Below are 19,565 nucleotides of genomic sequence, written 5' to 3' on the forward strand. Positions count from 1 at the left end.
AGAATCAGATCTTATAGATTTCCAAGATTTCCTTTTAAATCCCTTGAATTCCGGAATTCAACAGTGACTACGTCAAAAGTTAAATCTCTATCTCAAATTTTTTGTGATAGCTTCATTCATACTCTTCGAGTAATTGAATCATTTTATCCATATTACTCACTAATGATAAAACTCTCATTTTCAGCTTGTATGTGTCATGAAAACATACTTATTGTCATCCATGACCATCCCACTCAAATTTCGGGACGAAATTTCTTTAACGGGTAGGTACTGTGACGACCCGGAAATTTTTGACCAAATTTAAACTTAATCTTCATATGATTTCGATACGATAAGCAAAGTCTGTAATGTTGAGTCTCGAAAATTTTGAAACTATGTTTATATGTTCAATTGACCTTCGACTGTTCCCAATGATTCACGAATAACTATTTGTAAATAGATTCATATATATTTAAGTATGTATTTATATATGTGCATGAATATTAATTGTAAATATAAAAGATTAAATATTAAATTTATTTATTTGAAAACATATATTTAATGTATTTAATTATATAATAAAACCTGAATATATATATATATATATATATATATATATATATATATATATATATATATATATATATATATATATATATATATATATATAAAGTATATTAAAAATAAATATTAAATGATTGTAATACTCATCTGATGTTCCGATTGATATTAAGCAAGTTAAATTCAAACATATGTAATTTTAAAATAAACGATGATACGAAAATGTGTTCTATAAATTTTAGGTTTATTAAAAATGTATTTAGGAACTATTGTTAAGTTTTAACATTTTTTTATATTTTACTTGGGGGTGGGAGTGAATAATTAATGTAATTTTTTCTTTAATAGTTAATGACCGAATTTTATACCATAATAACCAAAATAAATAAATATAGTTAATTTAAAAATATGGAATTTTTTGAACACTTTTACCCGCCACTGATTTAACAACGGAGTACGATATTTCTGGTCGTGAAAAGTGTCGGCAGGAAAAATCTAAATCTTAGGCTGCTTTCTATTTCAAATCACACGTTATTAAAATATATAATTTTTACATTTGAAAAGTTGATTGGATATATATACTGTTTATGTTTTGTTTTGTTTAACCTGTGTATGAATGCGTATATTCGATTAATGACTTTCTGTTTTAATCACTCTCACACATTAGGATATATATGGAGAGATATGAAATAATCCATCATCCCACTTCCTAACTCCATCTATTTCTGGTTCACCCGATAACTCACAGTCTCCCTTCCATCAACGTTGAACATCACTTTCTTTTACATTTTCTTAATTCTTTCTGTTTTGTAGAAGCATCAAACGCCACCATGCCAACCTTGATAAACCCAAAACATCTCTTGATCTTTATAAGCATACCTTATGTATATGAGCCGGCGAATGGCAAAGAAGTAGACTCAACAAACCAACGTCACCATCAAACCATAATCATAATTACAACATCCACTATTCGATCCGTTTACATTTCTGATACAATCAACACCCATGACCACCTCTAGACCACCGGACAACCGTCATCACAATCAATAAACCTCACCAATCAACCACTTATTTTCTATGTATATCCATAATATACATATATATATCGTATTGATACTCGACACACACATACACGATATATACAGATTTATAATCCACCATCACATTCACCACCTTATTATTTCATATAGCTCGCTGCTAATCTTCTTTGATTTCTGTTTTGGTTTAAACACAACATCAACCATCACCCTTCTCATTTTTTTTTTCGATCAACCAACACATTCACTATCATCAATTATTCCTTCCTGCTAAATTATCTTGGCTGCGACGACGACATAACAACCACCACCATGTCCATCGCCTTGATCACCATCCTCCACCTTTATACAACCACCATCACTAAAACTCGCTTAAATCATCACCACCTACATACTGCTATTGCTACAAAAACTGGTTTCTGTTGCTGTCTCAATCAAACCCCATCGTTTTGTTAATGCTTTCTGTTCCAACCATTGCCATAATCATACTTATTCTTTTTACTGCTGCAGTTATGATTGAACAAAGAATTATCTACATCCGTTAGCTTCAATCGAAAAATCCAATAACCATTTACTCCTAGCTACAATTATTTCCGTTTTCTTTCCTGCTACAACAACTATTATGATGATAAACAAAACATTACAATTTAATATATGAATATTGAGATTGAAAAACAATGTGTCGGTTTAGTTCTTCTAAGTTTATGGCTCACCTCAATATTTCAATACAAAAGAAAAACTAAAGGTGACCGACATGATTGTCACTTCTTTAATTTGGTGGAGTGCTTTTATTTATTTGAGGGGCCAAAATTAGCGACTTATATGATTGAAACAAATGATGCGGGACCTTGATTTTGTGATGAATAAAAAAAAAAAATAAGATGGTATGATAATGCTGTGGCAGTTGGAAACAAGATGGGTACATGTTTTATTTTAAATTTTAACTATGGGACCCGCTAGTTTCTTCTGTTTCCGGTACTGTTAGAAATGAGAACACATAGATATTAAGTTGAGCCGAGTTATTTTTTTTGGTTGGGCTACAAGTTTCCTTGGGCCGCTATATTTATTTTGGGCCGAGATATGACATAATCTGTTGGGCCGTGTAAAGTTTAATCTGTTGGGCCGAATTCATAAGATAAAAGAATTAAGGGTGTAAATTAAAACAGAAATTGTTGGCAGTTCAATGGTTGAGCGTGGGTGTACTTTTTCGAGAGGTCTTGGGTTCAAGTTCGGGCAATGGCATTTCTTTTTAAGCTTACTTCTTCAAAGGTTGTACACTTTATTATTATTATTATTATTATTATTATTATTATTATTATTATTATTATTATTATTATTATTATTATTATTATTATTAGAAAAAGTATTATAATTATTATTATTAATGTCATTAACATTATTATTATCACAAATATTATTATTATATTTGTTAACATATGACTTTTTATTTATTTTTGTAATATTATCTTTATTATTAATATAACTATAAGTATAAATATTAAAATACAAAATAAATATATATAACTTTTAAAATAACAAATATATGACTAAACTAAATGAATAATATATATATATATATAAACTGATTTGATTATTATTACATGTTAATTATATGTTTTAATATATATAACTGAAATAGGTTCGTGAATCCGAGGCCAACCCTGCATTGTTCAATATAGTCATATGTATTTTTACTACAAAATACATTAGGTGAGTTCCTTTGATCCCCTTTTTACTCTTTACATTTTTGGGACTGAGAATACATGCGCAACTTTTATAACTGTTTTACGAAATAGACACAAGTAATCAAAATGACATTATATGGTTGAATGATCGAAACTGAATATGCCCCTTTTTATATAGTCTGGTAATCTAAGAATTAGGGAACAGAAACCCTAATTGACGCGAACTCTAAAGATAGATCTATCGGGCTCAACAAGCCCCATCCAAAGTACCGGATGCTTTAGTACTTCGAAATTATATCATGTCCGAAGGAGGATCCCGGAATGATGGGGATATTCTTATATACATCTTGTGAATGTCGATTACCAGATGTTCAATCCATATGAATGATATTTTGTCTCTATGCATGGGACGTACATTTATGAGAACTGAATATGGAAATCTTGTGGTCTATTAAAATGTTGGAAATGATTAATTATGTTAAACTAATGAACTCACCAACCTTTTGGTTGACACTTGAAAGCATGTTTATTCTCAGGTATGAAAGAAATCTTCCGCTGTGCATTTGCTCATTTTAGAGATATTACTTGGAGTCATTCATGACATATTTCAAAAGACGTTGCATTCGAGTCATCGCGTTCATCAAGATTATTATTAAGTCAATTATAGTTAGATATATTATGAAATGGTATGCCTGCCGTCAACTTTTGATGTAATGAAAGATTGTCTTTTCAAAAATGAATGCAATGTTTGTAAAATGTATCATATAGAGGTCAAGTACCTCGCGATGTAATCAACTGTTGTGAATCGTTTATAATCGATATGGACTTTGTCCGGATGGATTAGGACGGGTCTTTACATCAAGTGCTCAACAACTTAGAATATTTTTATTAAAACGTTTATATATGAAATCTTGTGGTCTATATTTATGACGCTGCCGGCATTAAACCTATATCTCACCAACTTTATGTTGACGTTTTAAGCATGTTTATTCTCAGGTGATAACTAAAAGCTTCCGCTGCAACATGTTGAATTTAAGCAAGATCTTGAGTATGCATATTTGTGTCAAAAATAAAACTGCATATCGGAGGATTTGTAATGTAAAATATGTTGGAGGTCGTATTGTTATTATCACATGTAAAGTTTGTAAGTCTAAGATTATCGCTAAACGATAATCATTATTAAGTTGTTTAAACCTTGTATTTGTAATAAAAGCTATGGTTTGTATTGTAAAAACGAATGCAGTTTTTGAAAAATGTCGCATATAGAGGTCAATACCTCACGATGAAATCATATGTTATTGTATTCGTCCTTATGGTTAAGGTCGGGTTATGACAATATATATATATATATATATATATATATATATATATATATATATATATATATATATATATATATATATATACATATATTGTTATTAGCTACTTATTAATATTATATACCGTACAGTGTAACTTGGAGACAAATGAGCTTGAAAGTTTAATTAAAGCGTATAAACGGAACAACATTGATAAAGATGGTAAATTTCGTGGCAACACAGAAGAAAATTATGTAAGTAAATACCTTATAATTCACTAGAACGTTAATTTTTTATATAAGTCAAAACATACTAAAAGTGTTCGTATTATAACTTGGATTATTCTCGTGTTTTAAATATGTAGGATGAAATGGTTGAACTTCTAAATGAGCAAGTTGGTGCAGAAAACCCGATGACCGAACTACAAATCATGAACAAGGTATTGGGGTCACGCCCCGGATGGGAGCGTGGTATCGGTCCACGCATTTCTGGGTCCCGCAGGTCCGTTGATAGCTCAAGTTCAACTTCAAGTCGACGTTTTTACACCGAGGATGAATTTAATTCAAAGTGGCAATTGGAACGTGAGAAAATGAAAGCCGAGCTAAAACAAAGTTTGATTCCGGAAGTGAAGTCCGATTTAACAAAAGAGTTTTCAAAAATCCATGAAAGATGCCATTAAAGATTCGGTGAAAAGTTACATAAAAAAGATGTTCTCGGGATCGGGAAGTACAAGCGGAGAGCCCAGGAGCGGAGAGCCCAGGAGCGGAGAGCCCAAGAAAAAGAAGAAAAAAACAAAGGGCGGTAAAGGAAAAGAACCGGAATTTACTTTGAGAGACGAACCGTCGGATGATTCGGATGATGGTCCGGGAGATGGTACGTAAGATGATGATATCGGAGAAAATTATGAGGATAACGCATGGATGGAACAATATTGATACTTTAGAACTTTAAAAAGTTAAAACTTTAATATTTGTAATTCGTATAATTGTTCACTTTCGTAAACGTTTATTGTTCTTTATATATTGTTGTTCGTGTTTATTGTTGTTTTGGAGTTATATACTTTGTTATAGGTGCTATTAAATTGTATGAAACAGGTTTCGGAAAAACGCCCAGAAAATCTGGCCGGATGCTGTAAATACAGCACAATTCTGTTGAAACCATCAGGTACCTTTTGCGGCGACAGTCGTCGCAAAAAATAGCAGCAAAAGAAGGGACACCTCGCCGCAAATACTCGCCGCAAGAACTGACACTTGCTTGTAAGATTTTGCCGGGAACGTTTGGTGCCATCTAATCGCCGCAAATAAGTCGCCGCAAAAAAGAATATATATTTTCTTTTCTTTTTTCTTATTAAATATTGGGCCTCATTTTTGTCCGCCGCAAAAAAACGACGCAAAAGATTTTAGACGGCGCACTTACGGTGACGACCTTATAAGCGGCGAGTGGTCGCCGCCAAAAATCATTTGCGGCGAGAAACCCCATTTAATGCGGCGATTTTAATCGCCACAAAAAATGGTATTTCTAGTAGTGATATATATATATATATATATATATATATATATATATATATATATATATATATATATATATATATATATATATATATATATACACTTAATAATAATACAAACATTATATAATAAAGTAATAATTAAATAAACACCCTTGTAAAAATTGTCAAGTAGACTTGAAAAAGAGATGTCTTAAAGAGAGGGTGACGTGAAGAACTCCAACATTCACAAAGTATATTTATATTATATATTTAATTATTGAATTATGATATGATGATTATGATATTGTTCATACTTGATGACTAATGTTATAACCAATTTCACAAGAAACTTTTGGTCGGTATTTTCTTAATTATTATACTCCTTCCTTTTGAGCTTATGTAGTGGAAAAATTAATATTATTTATTTAAACTTGACTCTTGTAGCTCTACTTAACACGTATGAAATTATTGCATATTTAAATAACCATCGTACTAAAAGACTATAAGGATGCTACTTTTATTTTGTATTAAGTGTTGTTAAAATATGAGTGTGTTAGTGAAGTTGCTTTTTTTGTCCTTGCCTTTTAATAAACATATTTTTTAAATTAAGTGATAGATTAAATGATAAATAAATAACATTTAACTTTCTAAATTAATAACTAAATATAATCAGAATAATAAATGAAAAGTAAACTTGTAGAAAAAACTAAATCATATGAATCATACTTTTAATGCATGTTTACGGATAGTTTTTAAGAGTTACGTTTAGGAATTCAAATATCTAATCGTTAAAGTATATGCATGGTCATGACACGTATAAAAATCAATTTAATATTAATTAGCAAAGATGGTTTCGTTTCTTTGTTAAAAATGGCTTCAACTATTTATTCCTATTGTTAAATATCTTTGACGACTAGAAATGAAAACCAATTAGTAATTGCCGTCCACATAAAGCCATAAGTGGGCCCACCTTCTTAACCTTATTGTCTAAACATGTACCAACAATAGGCCCAACTTCAAGATACGCTACGATACTTAAATTGACATCTCCTTCCTCTTTTTCATTTCACAAAACCTACCTATCATATATTTAATATTTAATTTAATTGATTTATTCAATAATAAATAAAAACTCTTGTATTTCAAATTTTTAGTTATTTTACACTTGTTTCTTGTACATACTTTCATATTTTAACGTGACAATATACTTGTTTTTCAACATAAATCTTTTGTTAGAATCCATTACATTTGTTAGTAATTCACCACAAATTAGGTGGATTTATAAAATGATGACTGTAAAAATATCATCAGAAATATTTTAGATTATAAAATATTAGTCATATTTTCTTAATGTGCTTTTTCTTTTTCTTCCTCTAATTGGCTGAACAATCTCAAATAACGAAATTATCTTAACTCTTATATTTGTGTGGTTTCTTAATCTAATTAAATAACAATTTGACAATGAGTTTTTTCATAGTTTACGATGTTTGATTCTTTAAGACGATGTTGTTTTTTTTGGGTAAACAAGAAAACCCTCTTATGAACGAGCACATTGGCTTCCCCATAGAAGGTAAAACCTCGGGTAATCAAGCCTCCCGAGCGCGAGACCTGGTACCAGGTGAATTGCGCATTATGCGCACTCTCTAGTCACACTCCCTTTTGGAACAATTTGGCATAGCCAAGGATTGAATCCGGGTGGTGTGCTTCATTGGACAACTCGGTGGCCACTCAGGCAAGCCTACATGGTTAAGACGATGTTGTTGAATGATGATGATATTGATAATTAAAGATATAATAATTAATAATAAAATAAAAAGGCAAGTCAACACGATTACCCCTTTGAAGGTCGTAAAGCAACAACCATAATATCACATTTGTATTTTAGAATTGTTTAATTAAAGGTCAAGCCAATTACCAATATATATATATATATATATATATATATATATATATATATATATATATATATATATATATATATATATATATATAGTGGTATGATCAAGGGGAAGTAACCATTCGGGGGGAAAAGGGGGGAAGCAAAAACTTTTTTTTTTTGTTTTTTGAAAAAACTTTATTCACGAACATTATAGATGAGATGAAAATATGAACATTTAGTTGAGACACTTTGTGATAAATGTTTTTATTTTGGCAGAAAAACGCTCGAAGAAGTAATATATAACAATTATCGTATTTTTCGAGCGTATTTTGAGGTTTTAGCTATTAGGGTTTAGATATTAGCGTTTATATATTAGGGTTTAGAAATTTAGGGTTTAGGGTTTAGATTTAGGGTTTAGATTTAGGATTTAGATTGAGTTTTTAACACGAACGGTTTAGAGTTTAGGGTTTAGGGTTTGGTGTTTTGGGTTTATGGAATAAACCCAAAACACCAAACCCTAAACCCTAAACCTTAAACCCTAAACCCTAAACTCTAAATCGGGCTAAATTTTACTTCACAAAACATGAAAAAAAAACGTTCATATTCTTCACGAACAATATTATCTTGAATGTTATTTTTGTCCATCTTTTTCCCGCCTAAATAATAACATTCATCACGAAGTGTTTCTTCTAAATGTTCATATTTTCGTGTGATCTTGATGCCGGAAAAAAATTTTCAAAAAAAAAACGAAAAAATAAAAAATTTTGCTTCCCCCCGATTGGTTACTTCCCCATTGATCCTGCCCATATATATATATATATATATATATATATATATATATATATATATATAGTCAAAAGTTCAAACGAGAACTCCAAAAAAGGCGAGAACTCCAAAATACACCAAAATACACTGAAATTCGAGCAAAAAAATTGGCGGACGAGCAAAAAACTAGGAATTCGAGCAAAAATGGAGAAAGTCGAGCAAAAATGGAGAAAGTCGAGTAAAAACTTGAAAGTCGAACAAAAATTGTGAAAGTCGAACAACAATGTGTTCTACATTTTTTGAAATTTGAACAAAAAAATGTAGAACACATGATAGTCGAACAAAAAAAAGAAATTCGAACAAAAATGTGTTCTACATTTTTGTAATTCGAACAAAAAAAAAATTTGTTCGACCATCAAGTTTTTGTTCGTCCGTGTTTTTGATTTTGCTCGAATTTCCTTTTTTTTACTCGCTCGCCACTTTTTTTGCTCGAATTTCAGTATATTTTGGAGTGTATTTGGAGTTCCTAGAGTTCTCACACTAAAAAAATTCTTACTAGATCCTCTCCCTATATATATATATATATATATATATATATATATATATATATATAGTAAAGGGATCAAATGAGAGCTTTTTTTGTGTGTGTGAACCCTGAGAACTCCAAAAAACATCAAAATATATTGAAATTCGAAAAAAAAAAGGAGCGAGCGAACAAAAAATGTGAAATTCGAACAAAAATAAAATGGCGGGCGAACAAAAAAGTGAAATTCGAACAAAAATGGTGAAATTCGAACAATTTTGTGTTCTACATTTTTCAAATTCGAACAAAAATTTGTAGAACACGTGAAATTCGAAAAAAAAAATTGAAATTCGAACAATTATGTGTTCTACATTATCGTAATTCGAACAAAAAATTTTTTTTGCTCGCCCGTGTTTTTTTTTGCTCGGATTCCTTGTTTTTTGCTCGCCCGCCACTTTTTTTTTGCTCGAATTTCAGTGTTTTTTGGAGTTCCTAGAGTTCTCACACTAAAAAAGTTCTCACTGGATCCTCTCCTTATATATATATATATATATATATATATATATATATATATATATATATATATATATATATATATATATATATATATATATATATATATATAATGGAATGCAAATTCTATCTTTAACCCTCATATAAAATATACCAAAGATCAATTCTTTAGTATTATCATTTGCAAAAATTCAGAGTAACATTCAAAGATGATTTAGCAGTTGGCATCTTAATATTTCTATGTAGAAATAAATTTTAAAATCAAACTTCAACACATCTTTTTTTTTGGGTAAAGGGTTACCCCGATGAACTTTTATTAATAAAAATAAAAGAAATTGATACAAAACATGAGGCACAGCTGCTTTAGGAAAGCCCCAAAGCCAAGCAAAACAACCATTCCTACAAAAGGACAGGCACAAAACAACCACCAAAAGAAGAAGAAAAAAAACAGACTAAACTTCACTCTAGTATCCAAGCGATCTTAAACAGCTTAATGTTGCGAGTCTCTTTGAAGCGAACCGAAAAAAGCTTTAAACGAACTGAAGCATAAATCTCCCCAAATAAATCCTTAGCAGATCGTTTTTTTGAATCGAACAATCTGGAGTTCCTTTCTATCCAAATAAAATACACCGCAGCTGCGAACAAAAGCTTGGCCACAAGAGTATTTGCACTATTCTTGTCATTAGAACCCGCAATGTCATCGACTACCTTGGACCAGTCATGGCTTCTAAGTCCATGCGCATACTGTTTGACATACTCCCAAACTACTCTCGAGTAACGACAACCAAAAAAAAGATGGCTATGGGAATCTTGACATTCGAAACAAAGGGGGCATTCAAGAACCTGACCTTGTCTAATTTCCCATGTCTTTAGGTTGTCCTGAGTTTTTAGCTTTTGTTTCATAAGAAGCCAAAGAAGAAATGAATGTCTAGGAATGCTATTGGAATGCCAAACCACCTCAAACCATGGGACAATGGAACCAGCTGGACGAATTGCCTCATAAGCTTGTCTCACAGAAAATTGATGGAGTATACCTTCAGTATGTTGCCACTGTAACTCATCGCATTTTTCAGAAATAACAGGAACCTGAATCGAGTTTAGCACCGGGTAACTTCAACACATCTTGAAAGACCATAAAATAAATTGATTGGACCGAGTAAATCTTAATAACAAAAATTATCATATTCGAGTAGCTTGAAACTAAAATCATTACCCATTATATACAAGAATTGTGAGTTTGCAAGTAACTTTCAGATGTTACAAGTTGCGACAATTTTAATTTTTCAGAAGTTTATAGACTAATAGTGCAAAATTTTTCAATGAAATTGTATAACATATATATTTATTTACATTGAAAAGAAAATAATTTCTATATACCTTTACAGTACAACTTTTAAACTAAACTATAGTGGTTATGTGACTCGAACGCCAATCCTCAAAGGCAGTTGTACCCGTTTTGACACTCATAGATGCGGGAGTATCTTCGAACTAGCTATTACATCCTCATTTATGATAGAATTTCACTGCTCAACTCATTCATGGATTAATTTTTTCTCCATTTAATATTAGCCACAAAAAGGTGAAACGTGTAGCAATATGGATCTCCTTTAGCTCATTGTGTCCCAAATTGAAAAAGAATCACTGATGAGATTCTGCACTCCATGGTTTAATGGGTATACTATGTTCCACCAGCTAAAAAAACTCCTCCGAAGCGGGATGATGTACTTACATGATGAATACAAGTCACGATCTTTTACGAGTGAATTACAAAAAGGGAAAAGGTTTGAAATTAAATTAATGCCTCGGCCTTCCAGATTAGTTCTCGTCGGTAGCCTATCGGAGTTGAGACGTCATATGAAAACATTTAGCTTCTTTGGGACAATTGATAGCAATTTGACCGGAAACACAAGCCAGACCTGTTCACAACATCATATATAATAGAGGAGAGTTGTTTGACAGTGATTTTACCATTTGTGTTTAGAGCCCAAGATCATCCATCCGACCCACCGAAAAGGATAAGTGCAAACCTGTTGGATAGTTCCAAAGAAGATCAAAACAAGAAATTGTCGAGTTCTGGTATCGGGTTTGAGTGATGTTTGTAGCAAAACGCGACACGACTAGAAAGTGATAAAGTGCACTGAAACGAGACAAATGTGGCAGAAGTGGGTGTCAGAAGTTGTCGCGTTCTGAACCACTTTGTCACGTTCTGATGCAGTTTGTCGCGGAACGCGACAAAGTGTCGCGAAACACGACAGTGTGCGTAGCCAGCAAGTTATTCGATTTGTTTCCTAATTTTGATTAGCACTATAAATATACCTATTGTAATCTGTAACCCTAAGCACGAAAAATCAATAAAAAAAGCTCTCTAGTTGGCCGTGGACTAAATCAATCACACCGATTGCATATAACCACGTAATATCTTGTGTCGTTTACTTTTCTTGTTGTTATTATGTCCGTTTGTTGTTTGTGGGATCACAATCTTTCGATTGATGGTCGTTGTTGGGTCCATAAATTCCTAACAACTGGTATCTAGAGCACAAGGTTCGTATTGGGCGCGATGGCGGACGAAGGAAAGTTTTGGATTGATCGGTTCGATGGGAAAGATTTTAGATTTTGGAAGATGCAAATAGAAGACTATTTGTACCAGAAAAAATTACACTTACCTCTTGAAGAGAAGAAGCCTGATAGCGTTAAACAAGAAGATTGGGATCTCCTAGATCACCAAGCTTTAGGGGCGGTTAGGATGTCTCTGGCAAAAAACGTTGCATACAACGTTATTAACGAGAAGACTACGTTTGGGTGTTTAAAGGCACTTACAAACATGTATGAAGAACCTAACGCCGCTAATAAGGTTTTTCTCACGCGTCAATTGTTCAACCAAAAGATGAAAGAAGGTGCGTGTGTTGCAGATCATATCAATGATTTCAACAATCTCATTACAAGATTGACCTCGGTGGAGATTGTGTTTGATGATGAACTTCAGGCACTGATTTTGCTTTCGTCTTTGCCTGAAAGTTGGTCGGGTACAGTTACTGCAGTTAGTAGTTCCACAGGAACCACTAAGCTCAAGCTTGAGGGGATCAATGTTTTGATTCTAGGGGAAGAAACTCGTAGGAGGAATTCCGGAGAATCATCGGGGTCGCTCTTGAATACCGACAGGGGCAGGAAGAACGATAAGGGTACGAAGAAGGGTAAGAAATTCAAAAAGAGGTTTAACTCTAAGAACCGAGAATCTGCGGTTTGTTGGAATTGCAATCAAAATGGTCACTTTAGCACTCAATGTAAGAATCTAAAGGTGGATAAAGCTAGGGTGAACTTCACTTCTGAGGATACGGATGACGCTTTGGTGTGTTGTGTTGAAAATTTGGTTGAAGCTTGGATCATGGATTCGGGTGCATTATTCCATGCTAATCCTGCTAAGGAGATGATGAAGAATTTTAAGGCGTATCGGGGGAAGGTGAGATTGGCGAATGACAAACGCTTAGACATAAGAGGTATTGAAGACATCCAATGGTTCCAATTGGACTTTGAAAGATGTGAGGTATATTCCGAATTTGAAAAGGAAGCTTATCTCTATAGGTCAATTGGATGAAGAAGGTAATCATACTACCTTCGGTGATTTCAAATGGCGTGTTCAAAAGGATGGTCAAGTCGTGGCTTCGGGACATAAAAGGGGAACTTTATACATGGTCGAGGTATTCGATGATGATGAGGTTAATGTGACGAGTAATGTAGAGGCCGATTCTACACTATGGCACCTAAGATTAGGGCATATGAGTGAGAAGGGGATGAAATTGCAAGTTTCTAATGGGAAGATTCCGGGTTTGAAGAAGGTGGATATCGAGTTTTGTGAGCCATGTACTATGGGGAAACAAAAGAAGGTATCATTCGGGAAATCGAGAATTGCACCAAAGAAGGAGAAGCTTGAACTTATTCATTTCGATGTCTATGGACCTACAACGGTTGAGTCGCATGGTGGTTCCTGCTACTATGTCACCTTCATTGATGACTCCACAAGAAAGGTATGGGTTTACTTTCTCAAAGTTAAATCTGATGTGTTTTTTACTTTTAAAGTGTGGAGAGCTGCTGTTGAAAACGAGACTAACTTGAAAGTTAAGTGCTTGAAATCTGACAATGGAGGAGAATACGGCAGCAAAGAATTTAAAGACTATTGTGCGGAACATGGTATTCGTATGTTGAGTTCCGGAAACACCACAGCACAATGGGGTTGCCGAATGCATGAATCGGACGCTCAATGAGCGGGCTAGGAGTATGCAGTCACATGCGGGTTTACCAAAGATGTTTTGGGCAGATGTCGTGAACACGGCAGCTTATTTGATTAACAGGGGACCCTCAACACCGTTAGAGTTTCGAATTCCAGAGGAAGAGTGGACCGGTAAAAAGGTGAGTTTGGCTCACTTAAGGGTTTTCGGTTGTAATGTGTATGTGAAAACCAAAGACATTGACAAAGACAAACTTGAAGCTAAATCAAGAAAGTGTACTTTTATCGGGTATGGGTTGGATGACATGGGTTATAGGTGTTGGGACAATGAGGCGAGGAAGGTGATTTGTAGTAGAGATGTTACTTTTGATGAAAGCTCGTTGTATGGCACCAAGGTAACGGTTAATTCTAATCATAGTCCGGTCTTGATAAGTTTGTTGATGTGAATACAGGTTCCAGTGGGAGTTCGGGAACTATTGAATTGCCAATTGACGGTGAGGATCAAAGTGATGGAGATAATTCGGAGAGTGGTTCTAGCTCCAAAAATGATGAGAGCTCTATTGGTGGGGATGATGGTGACTTAACTCGATCACCACCACCCGTTACTCCACCACTGAGACGCTCTAGTAGAACGCCCAAACCTAATGTTAGGTTTTCTCCATCAGCAAACTATTTGCTCTATACCGAGAATGGTGAACCCGAGAGTTATTTTGAAGCAAGACAATCTAAAGAATCCATACAGTGGGAGCTTGCTATGAAAGAAGAGATGGGGTCACTTATCAAGAATAAGACATGATCTTTAATGAAATTACCTCCAACAAAAAAAGCATTGCACAGTAAATGGGTCTTTCGGGTCAAAGATGAGTTGAACGGGAAAAAGCAGTACAAAGCTCGGTTGGTAGTTAAGGGGTTTCAACAAAGGGAAGGAGTTGATTATAATGAGATCTTTTCTCCGGTTGTGAAGATGACTACTATTCGCTTGGTTTTGAGTATTGTTGCTGCTGATGACTTACATCTAGAACAGTTAGATGTAAAGACCGCATTTTTACATGGGGATCTTAAAGAGGAGATTTATATGGTGCAACCAAAGGACTTCGAGGTAGTTGGTAAAGAGAGATGGGTTTGTAAATTGAAGGAGAGTCTGTATGGGTTAAAACAAGCACCGCGACAATGGTACTTGAAGTTTGATAAATTTATGATAAAGAGTGGCTTTACAAGAAGCGAGTCGGATCATTGTTGTTACTTGAATAAATTCAAGTCCTCCTATGTTATATTGTCACTTTATGTTGATGACATGTTGATTGCAGTATCGGATATGTCAGAGATCAACAGGTTGAAGAGAAAGTCGTCTCACGCGTTCGAGATGAAAGACTTAGGGGCAGCTAAACGGATACTCGGAATGAGTATTGAAAGGAATCGGGTTGAAGGTACTTTAACTTTATCTCAAACCAAGTATATCGAGAAAGTGTTAGAGCGGTTCAACATGGGTGATTCAAAGGCAAGATCCATGCCTTTAGGCGGTACTTTAAAGTCAACGAAAAGTCAAGCACCTACAACGGAGGTAGACAAAGAGGAGATGGCTCAAATTCTGTACGCGTCGGCAGTGGGTAGTATTATGTATGCAATGATTTGTTCAAGACCTGACATAGCTTATGCAGTGGGAGTTGTGAGTCGGTTTATGTCGAATCTGGGTAAAGAGCATTGGGAAGGTATAAAGTGGCTTTTGCGCTACTTGAAAGGTACTTCTAAAATGGAGTTGCAATTCACTAAAGGTGATTCCATTTTGAGAGGGAACGTTGATGCTGATTTGGGTGGTTGTGACGATTCGGGTAGAAGCACTACGAGGTATGTTTTCACGGTTGGTAAGACGGCGGTTAGTTGGATGTCCAAACTTTAAAGTTGTGTTGCGCTGTCAACAACGGAGGCTGAGTATATGGCAGTAGCAGAAGCTTGGAAAGAACTTGTATGGCTGAAGAATTTTATGTTTGAGTTGGGACGAGTTCAACAAGATTATGTCTTGCACTGTGATAATCAAAGTGCTATTCATTTGGTGAAGAACCCGGTGTTTCATGGTCGTACGAAACACATAAAGCTAAGGTATCATAAAATTCGCGGACTTATTGAAGATGGTACTTTAGTTGTTAAGAAAATTACTGGTACGGAGAATCCTGCTGATATGTGTACTAAGGTTGTTACGATCGAAAAGTTGAAGCTTTGCATAGCTTCATCTGGTCTTCTTGTTACTTGATGAAAGAAGACGTCAACTAGAGAGTTCTAAGGGTTATTGGTATTAATTTCGACAAGTAGTGTTGAAGACCTTGTATCGAAAGTCTGCTATTCCAGCGATGTTGAGTTTGCGTGTCCCATGTTTGATTGGCGGTATGAGAGGTGGTTCGACGTTCTTGGTTGAAATGGTTAGTTTTGGGGTTGACGAGATTTTGGGTTTTGCTCTCCTTTGAGTGGGAGATTGTTGGATGGTTGCAAAGAAGATCAAAACAGGAAATTGTCGATTTATGGTATCGGGTTTGAGTGATGTTTTTCGTAAAATGCGACACGACTAGAAAGTGATAAAGTGCACTGAAACGAGACAAATGTGGCAGAAGTGGGTGTCAGAAGTTGTCGCGTTCTGAACCACTTTGTCACGTTCTGATGCAGTTTGTCGCAGAACGCGACAAAGTGTCGCGAAACACGACAGTGTGCGTAGCAAGGAAGTTATTCGATTTGTTTCCTAATTTTGATTAGCACTATAAATATACCTATTGTAATCTGTAACCCTAAGCACGAAAAATCAATAAAAAGCTCTCTAGTTGGCCATGGACTAAAGCAATCACACCGATTGCATATAACCACGTAATATCTTGTGTCGTTTACTTTTCTTGTTGTTATTCTGTCCTTTTGTCGTTTGTGGGATCACAATCTTTCAATTGGTGGTCGTTGTTGGGTCCATAAATTCCAAACAAAACCTAATCAAAATTTTGGTTTCTTTAAATTCATCCGACCCATGGAAATTTGATTTTACCATTTTCATGGCGTCTCATTTTATTTTTAGTTTTATTTTTAAAAAAAAAATGTTCTTGCTTATTGGCCGGAGGTCCACTCGGAAGCAATTTCTCTATCCGTCGAATAGAGAGAAAGATGACTTTCTCTACTTTTGAGAGTGTTTTCACTCTGGGTGGAGAAATGACTTGTCTTTATTCTCAGATAAGGGAAGGATTGTCTACATCTCACCTCCCCCATACACAACTTATGTGGTATTAGGTTTTGTTGTTGTTGTTTTAATTTATTATGGGACCTCATCCTTACTTTAGCCATCCAACTCTACTACCCAACTTGGTTATCACTGTTGTTATTCTCATGTTCAAAAATAAGGGCATTATGGAGAGATTCTAGTTCAAAAGTCTAAGGAATAATACACCAAAGCTAGCTGTTGAGTTTGGCAACCATCTTTCCTTCCAAAACACGGTTGCGCTACCATTTTTAATTTTGCGAAGAAAGGAAGAAGTAAAGGCAATACTAGCCTTGTCTACTTTAACACCACATGATCAGATGACTTACCAAATGCATGAGAAAGACTGATTTGGATAGTTTTCTGCTAGACCACCCTGGATCCATGTATTAAAAATGTAACATTCTTTCATAAAGCATATAACTCCACTGTCACTTTCATATTAAGCTAAAGTTTGTGCTTTTAGGATATCGATACCCAACCTACCACAAAACCTTGGCAGCAATGTATTCTTCTAACTAAACCATGTGATGGCATTCCTATCAAAAGTGTTCCAAGGAAACTTTATCCTAATGGATTCAAGACCTTGAATAATACCATTCGGGGCTTTGAATAACGATAAGTAGTAACGTGGAAGAATTCCCAATATCGATTTCACCAGGGTTAGTCTATTACCAACCAAAAGAACCTTTGCTTTCCATGAAGATACCCTTGATAGGAAACGGTTGACAACCCATTCCCATGAATTGAGAGCACTCATTCTTTTTCCTACCGGTAATCTAAGGCACAAACAGAAGTATATGTAGATGATCTAGGACCTTAGATTAAACGTTATACCTAGAGTAGAGGCGGAAAACACTAAACTAGGATGAATCGAATACGTTGTTCACTTTGGGATCAATCTAACCAATGAAATACTAATAGAATCGATGCCTAGATGATTGTATTCGGTTGGGGTATGGTCTGGGACAATGGTAACAGTGAAATACGATGACTAGAGGGTGTAGGGTGTGTAGCCTAACAATATAACCCAACACCCGCATTTATATATAGTCACAGCGACCATCGGTCGGTGGTCTCTGACCTATGGCCGATGGTGATAATCCCTCGACCGATGGTCTCTACCATCGGTCGATGGTCTGAGCTGCCAACCAAACAGCTCGAACAATTTCACGTCATTATATTTAAATAATCCAAACAAAATGTATTAATGACGATATCCTTACACGACTGAAATAGTAAACACAATACGAATAGAACTTATTACATGATAGAACTCGGGATTATGCACCAACAAACTCCCCCTAAGACCTAGTTCTATATCAAAAGTCTTCAGTCGTCATCCAATTCATTCGTACGGATCGATTACCATGTTATTCAAGTAGCACAGCTTTGCTACTTTCACATACTGTTCAGCCTGCACCTTGTTCTCGCGTCGATGGAGCATACGATTATAGTACAACGTAAAAATGTCAGCCTCGGTACAGTTTCTCAACCAAATCGGATCCAACACACGAATGCATTTAATATCATTCTCATTCACCTTATCAAGCATAATCACAGCTTCTTCTGAACGATCATCATAAAACCACCATCTGAATCTCTGACTCCAATTTTGCGGCAACCTCCTCAACAGTACCTTCTTCATAGTCTTTGCCCGTTTGTACTTTACAATTTTTCGAGATTCACCAGTTCTAGGATTAACTTTGTAACTAATCCTAGGAAACTGTGGCCTAAAACCTTCCCAATTCTTTGAATTAAATGCAATTCGAATCTTCTTCACCAGTAACGAAGATCGATCCTTCATTCCACAATACAACATTCTTAACTGGCAATCTGCATTAGCTCAAAGTACGGTAGTGACTTGAATTCGTGACCATGTTTGAAATAATCAACGCCAAACTCTCGCTTAACTGCAAACATGTTGAATTCTTCAATGTAAGCCCAGGCAAGAATTCTTCCTTTCGCACTCTTTCTCAAATTAATTATCTTTAAATACTTTGGCTCAAGCTTCAGTTTTTCACAATACTTTATGATCCTCAAGATATCTCTCCAATCAGCTTCCAACTTCTCAAATGATTTATCAGTATATTTAACAGGCAAGAAACCTTCAGGCAAAACTTCAGTTCTCTCCTTCTCTTTACACCTTCTATTCAAAATCTCATCATTAGTCTTAAAAAATTCATCAAAACCAGGAAGATCTTCATTCTTATCATTTTGATATGTAGGAAAATCTTCATGAGTAACATCCTCAATTAAATCATCTACATCTCTATCGCTAAAACCCTCTGTAATCTCAGGGCCAAAAGAGTCATCCTCAGATGGAGGATCATCGGACTGTGTGTCCGAAGCTTTAGCTTCTTCTTGCTCTAGACGCACCAGTTCGTCCAG

General features: G+C 34.7%; 1 protein-coding gene across 1 annotated transcript; it reads right to left on the reverse strand.

Moving 5' to 3' along the window:
- Positions 1-10,185: 10,185 nt before the first annotated feature.
- LOC139901253 (uncharacterized) lies at positions 10,186-11,193 on the reverse strand. Its single transcript, XM_071883979.1, has 2 exons — positions 11,131-11,193; positions 10,186-10,812 (listed from the first exon to the last, which is right to left on the reverse strand). The coding sequence occupies exons 1-2, from the start codon at positions 11,191-11,193 to the stop codon at positions 10,186-10,188; spliced, it is 690 nt and encodes a 229-aa protein (XP_071740080.1).
- Positions 11,194-19,565: the final 8,372 nt, after the last annotated feature.

Source organism: Rutidosis leptorrhynchoides, chromosome 3, assembly GCF_046630445.1.
Source record: "Rutidosis leptorrhynchoides isolate AG116_Rl617_1_P2 chromosome 3, CSIRO_AGI_Rlap_v1, whole genome shotgun sequence".
In the NCBI taxonomy this organism is placed as follows: Eukaryota; Viridiplantae; Streptophyta; class Magnoliopsida; order Asterales; family Asteraceae; genus Rutidosis; species Rutidosis leptorrhynchoides.